The following is a 6,384-nucleotide window of genomic DNA, read 5'->3' on the forward strand; positions in this document are numbered from 1 at the left end:
TCAAAACTTAAGAAATATTTAAGGTTTGGAAATTATTTAAATGCAACCTTAGATCAATAGAAATGAACAGAGATTATTTGTAGTCATTGGTAATGAAAGAAATAAGGAAAAGCTTGAAATGTGCAGAAAAGTTAAATATGCCATATAAACCTTTGAGAGAAAGTCATCAACTTCATCTATCTCAGAATGTTTAAAAGAAAAAGAGGAAAATAATCCAGACGTTGCAACCGAGTCCAAGTCTGGACCTCAGCATGACTAAAGTGCAGCCATGACCTTTGTATTTTATTTCAGATTTACTTTACAGAACTTCAGTGTTCTTAAAAAAATCTTAAAAATTATTTTATACTTCGTGCATCATATTATTGCCTGAGATCTTCACCTCTGTTTTTAACCTGCAAGAAGCATTTTGCCTTTCGCTGCTTTGTATGAAAGATGATCCAGAAATAAAGTTAAATTGACTCAGTGACGTTAAAACTGAGAGGGGGTATATCTCAATGACTAAAGCAGGGAAGAGTGGGCCGATAAAGCCATATAGAAAACCATTACTTTGACTTATGCTGCTAAAAATGGCTCTACAAGCTATTCAATAAAATCGTCTATTTAATCTCCTTACATGCTGCTTTGTTTTCTAACCATAGTTTTTGCAAAGCTGCAGTTTCAACTTCAATAAATAAAACCTGGTAAAAACCCGCAGATTTCTACATCATCAGAACCTGGATTTGGATCAAGGCGTTTTGTTTGTCCCTTTTTTCCTCATCAGCACATATCTGGTTATTAATATGCTTTCAAAGGGTATTATTGTCCATCTCACCAACATGTTTTCACATTGATTATCTAGATTGACACCTATAGAGTTCTGGAAATCTAATCATTTTAATTACTCGTGGTTTTCCTGACATAGTCAGCTATAACTTTCCTGCTGTGCTTCCCGACAGCTCTGGGGTGAAAACAAGGAAAATGAAGCGAGTAAATGCTTCATCTCTCTTCCTACAGCCCTGTGCAGCTCACAAGGGTCACAACTGGAAAATAGATCATTGTTTCTAACTGTTTATCTGTGCATTTCACACATTTAAAATAGATTTAAGGCATTTCTCCTGCGACATATCAAGTTGGTTTGCATTAAAACCAAGTTTTCCGAGTTTTTGTGGAGATTTTACCTCCCGATCAGCCAGTTCAGCCTGCAGCTGAGAGACCTTTTCTCTCAGCTCCTTCAGCTCCTTCTTACTGGTCTCCATCTCATCTCCCTTTTCTCTCTCCTCCTTTTCTCGCTGCTCCTTCAGTCGCTCTATTATCCGCTCCTGGTGAAAGAAATAAAACAGAAACTACTAAGTTAGACAAAAAAAACCAACAATCCATTCAGAAAAAGAAAGATAAGAGAATGGAGGAGGAAAGCAGACAATGTGAAAGAGCCATTAAAGAAAAATAGAATAAAACACCTTTTAGTTTCCAAGAAGCATTCACCGTCACTCAATATCAAATTTCTCTACTAATAACTGTCACATTAAAGTTTATGTACATGGCAGCTTTGACAGGCTCTGACAGCCAAGGGTGATTTTTACAAACGTAATGTACTTTGGCGCAAAATGTAGAATTTGCAAGCACTAAAACAGAAAGTCCCATCTCTATAGCTACAGGACAACAGAATGGCCAGTTCAAAGAAAAGAAAAGTTCACACACCTAAAAAGAATTTAAAAAAAAAGCAAAAGGCTAAAGAGTACACACTAATGAATGTAGGAGAAGAAATGTTGAAAGGCTTGAATGTAAAAAACAGGTCAGAAAGCAGAGAAGGGATGGAAATAAAAGGGAAGGAGGTTGGATAGCAGGAGTTTGTCAGCTGCTTCTTCCTGCCAACAATCACACACCTCCCCGACACCGTGAATATCAGTCATTGGTCAATTCAAAGCGTGCTTCCTGAGTGTGTTTGAAGGGCCAAAGAGGATAGAGTTTATAACATAATCATCTATAAGAGTAAAAAACTAAAACTTTAATGGTTTTATTTTCTGAGAATTAAAGCGGGGGTCCCCTGAAAAAGCTGCCTGCAGAGTCATAAACCCTTCAATGCAGTTTTGAACCTAAATGTTCACACATAAACAGTGATCAATGGGTAAATCTGAGCCATGTGGCTGCATGCCGGCCGGCTCCTTGTGTTTTATAAAAACAGCCTGTGAATAATTTCATATTATGACAGCTAGTGTAATTATTGGTTCATTTCCATTTATTTCGAGTCACCGGGTCAACATGTGGGTGGTCGGTGGTTTTGCTCATAAAGCTTTTATTAATGTAACCTTGCTCGGGCGCTGACCTGAGGTTGACCAGCGGTGGGCGTCGATGTGTTCACGTACGTGCGTCTGTGTATGTGTACCTTCTCAGCCAGAGCTTCCTCCAGCGTTCCCAGCGCGGTGTCGGTGTTGGACGTGTCCGTCTGCAAAGACTTGACTCTGTCTTTCAGGCCGCTCAGCTGTTTTTCCTTATCCCGCAGCTGATCCTGGAGGTTCTCTATCTGCAGACGGAAACAATCATCAGCTACACTAGCTTTTATGCATATTTCATTGCCGAACATTGAGAATTAAAATTTTTTGGCCAGTGTTTTTGCTCCATGAGTTCCTAACATAGAGAATATTACCTGAAAACACAAAGCTAAACATCTACAAATGTTTTTTCAGTCTCTAAATGAGCCAAAAGATCATTTCAATTATGTTATTTGAAGAAATATTTATTTTTGACACGTATATCGCTTCCAGAACTTTCCAAAATAAATCATAAGAACTAGCAATAACAGGAGAGAAAAAAAGGTAATAATGTTAATTTAAATTAAAATAAAACTAATATTGTTTTAAATAATTTTCAAAAGAACATAAAGTGACCAAGGAAATAATTTTTTGTTAAGCAGAAATGAAATAAGGAGAACTTGTTAAGCATCTTCTGAACGAGGAGATCGTAAAATCATCTCTGCTTATTTTAAAAACATTTTACCACCTCCAGGAAAGCATTAAAGCATGTAAAGTTAGCCAGTTTTATTGATAATCTCTATGCTTCGGATTTAGAATGTACTAACTTACATAGTTTTGGAATAACTGGAAATGTAAACACATCTAAAACTTATAAACTAGGCTTTAAATTGAAATATATAAGCACAGTCTCCTTTAGAAAACATGTCAGTCAAGTTTTTAGCTGATTCTAAACTCAATCCAGGGCTGAAATCTCTGCTAGAAGTCACACATGTTCTAATCCAGCTGTGTGTAATCCAGTCTCAAGTATAAATTCAGCTGTTCTTAAAGGTCAGAGGTTTAATAGTCAATGACTTGCATCTATAATTGCATTGGAGCCTTTGAATTGGAGCCTTATCTGCTTCTTTGAGTTAATAAAATAAAACCCCAATAAAAAAAAAAATCTGACACATTTGGTGATAATGTGATAAAACCACAAATATTGAAAGTATTAAAACATCTGGTTCCTGTTTCACAACCAAAAGAGAAAGACAAGGCACTGTATATCAAACTAAACCTTTAATACCTTAAAGCTTATTTCTACAGTAACTTTCCCTTCTTTTCATTTCTTTTCTCCTATTTCAAATTCTTTTCAAAGCAAAACAATTTTCCCTTAAAAAAAAGCAAACTAAATTTCTCACAAGCCTCAGAAACAAAAATAGAATCACTTCTTTCTGCAAGTTTCAGGCAATTGAAGAGTGAGAGGTAGGATTTCATATACAACCTCTCACTTCGCTCCCTTTAACCCACAATCCAAATACACATTTCTCTCCCTATTCTCCTTTCCTTCTCAACCCTTGTATTCCATTTATGATTTGGTAAAACATTGATGTTTCTCCCCTAAAACACCAAACTAACAGATATAATCTAGATGAAAAACACAGTATCTACCAAAAAAGGAATAGTACACCTTAAATTTTAAACACTTTATCTTATAGAAACAGAAATTCCTGTGGAATTTTTTTCTACACACCAGCAAACTGTAGTGGAAAATTGTTAATTGTAAAGAAAATTAATAGCAAGGCTGAAGCTAATGATTATTTTGCAAATCGATTAATCTGTTGATTATGTTTTCAATGAATACTGTAATCAGATAGAAAAAGGTTCATTTTTTTTTACAAAATTAAGTAAAACTAAATATTTTCCACTTGAGGAGTTCTGGATATAGCAACTTTATCTTAAAGATAAAATATTTATTCCTTAATATACAATTTTGATATAATTACTGTTGTTCTGTTGGTTAAATGTATGTTTTAGATTCTCAATACTCCAGTTAACGATTCATCGATTACTAAAATAGTTTATATTAATCACGATTAATCTGATTAATTGTTTCAGCTCTAATTAATAGTTTACGTTTTTTTTATAAAAGTTAAAATCAGAAAGCATACTTATATAAATGTACTCAGCTCTGATAGATCAAATAAAATCCAATGCATCCAATTGACTCTTTAATGTTTTGCCTGAAAAATAACAGCTAGTGTAGCTGTTGTGGCCTTTATGCACTAGTGGCCCAGAAATAGCACAACACACCATCAAAGTGAGGAAGATCAGACCAGAATAGATTAATTTCAACATTTTGGCTTAAATATAAAATACCATACATGGTAAACAGCTGAAATTACCAATAACCCTTAAACCACAATACATTTTGATGATGATGACATGATGTTATAGAGATGTTTTACTTCAGCAGAGAAAGGGGAGCTGGTCAGAACTGTAGAAAAGATGATATATTTATAACGCTGAGGGAACACCTGTAGAAGACGCTTAACCTGACAAGCTTAACATTTTTATCAGAGCAACAGATCAAATGGTTTAGATCAAAGCATCACCAGACATTAGGATAATCCGGTCAATTGCAGAACTAAATCCAATCAGACATATTTGGTAACATTTTGATGACAATCAATTCTTTCCACTAGGGCTACCCCTACATTTATTTAGCAAATTGATTCATCTGTGGAATATTTTTTTGATTCATCGATTAATAATCGATAGCCAAATGCTCCTTTAAAAAGACTTTGTGCAGAATTAAACCAGGTGAAACTAAAACTTTTCCACATGAGGAGTTCTGGATAGAGCATATTGACAAACGAAAACTTTTTTTAAAACTTTTTTTTACAATTTTGTATTACTGCCACTCAAGATGGGCTGCTTTGTCAGCTAAATGCATGTTTTAAAACCCATATTACCTATAATATCTAAATTAAATCATGATTATTTTAATAATCAATTAATCAGATGAATTGTTTCAGCCATAAATGCCTTTATTTCAAACAATTTTCGATTCAAACGAGCTGATGACCCTTAGCATGACACAGCCTCTACCATGCTATTGGGAAAGGCCACGAGTTTGAACCTAAACTCCTCCAAATATACTTTTTGTCATTAATGCCACATATTTTCTTATATATCTTAGTTTAGTTCCTGCTCTAAGTTGCTCTGTCAGCTAAATACATATTTTTTAGTCCATATAATCCAGTTAATGGTTAATCGATTACTAAAAAAGTTGACAATTATTCCAATAATCGATTAATCACGATTAATCCGATTAATTGGTTGAGCCCTACTTTCCACCCAAAACAACTATACTTCAGTCAAATACTGGAATAGTAGAGACATCAAATAAATACAGGTGATGAGCAACAGGTAAAACAGTCAAGAAAAAAACAAAAATCTTTAGAAAACAATGTTCAGGTGTCATATATAGCTGGTTGGAAGAAGTGCAAAAGTTCTTTTTACGTTTCTAATTGTCTACATTTTTGGATTCCTATCTGGAAAAACTGGCAGCATCACTCAAAAAAATAAGAGAGGAAAAAAAAAAACTTGATGTGTAACCTCCTCTGCAGGTGAGAGATGCACATTTCCAGCAGTGGAGAAAAGAGCAAGTGTGTGTTCATACAGTAAAACATTTCAAGCACCTCATTAATCAACCGTTAGTCTGACAGCTTGACTGACACGTCCTCCTCCTCCTCACACTCCTGCACACACACAGAGGAGCCCTCACACTTGACATTGAGAGGCTGCGGGTCGCTTTGATCTTGATGGCAAATGAGCGCCACACTTATATACATATAGAAACGCCGTCTGCGCATTCTTCTCCTTCTATTTCAGCCCAAAGAAGATCACACGGATACCTTCGCTACTAATCGGCTCTACGTTCCTGGTAATTCACTTATAAGGAGCAAGTTAAAATATAGGAAAGGGTGTAAAAAAAACAAGAATAAAGAGAGGAAATGAGGAAATCAAGGAGCAGGAAACAGCAGCGTCTCCCTCACGCCTGCTCTGAACTGTATTCTTTTTGAAGACAGCAGAGGTCATCATTTATTAAACAAGAGGAAGTCATTAGCATGCATCAGATTTTAAACGCACCATGTCTCTCTCCTCCCCCTCC

At 35.4% G+C, this 6,384-nt stretch overlaps 1 protein-coding gene across 11 annotated transcripts in view; it reads right to left on the bottom strand.

Annotated features, from left to right (window-relative positions):
• Nucleotides 1–6,384, bottom strand: part of LOC107094597 (ELKS/Rab6-interacting/CAST family member 1-like) — a 123,357-nt gene that overhangs the window by 107,749 nt on the left and 9,224 nt on the right. For all 11 annotated transcript variants that reach the window (XR_001481686.1, XR_001481684.1, XR_001481683.1 and 8 more), the window contains 2 exons: nucleotides 2,363–2,500; nucleotides 1,158–1,298 (listed from right to left, as the gene is read on the bottom strand). Coding sequence is in view for 7 of the 11 variants with exons in the window: in XM_015390315.1 (XP_015245801.1) it covers nucleotides 1,158–1,298; nucleotides 2,363–2,500 (279 nt within the window). In the remaining 4 variants the exon portion in view is untranslated. The remainder of the gene's footprint in view (nucleotides 1–1,157; nucleotides 1,299–2,362; nucleotides 2,501–6,384) is intronic.

Source organism: Cyprinodon variegatus, unplaced genomic scaffold (genome assembly GCF_000732505.1).
Source record: "Cyprinodon variegatus isolate N-32 unplaced genomic scaffold, C_variegatus-1.0 Scaffold493, whole genome shotgun sequence".
NCBI classification, from domain to species: Eukaryota; Metazoa; Chordata; class Actinopteri; order Cyprinodontiformes; family Cyprinodontidae; genus Cyprinodon; species Cyprinodon variegatus.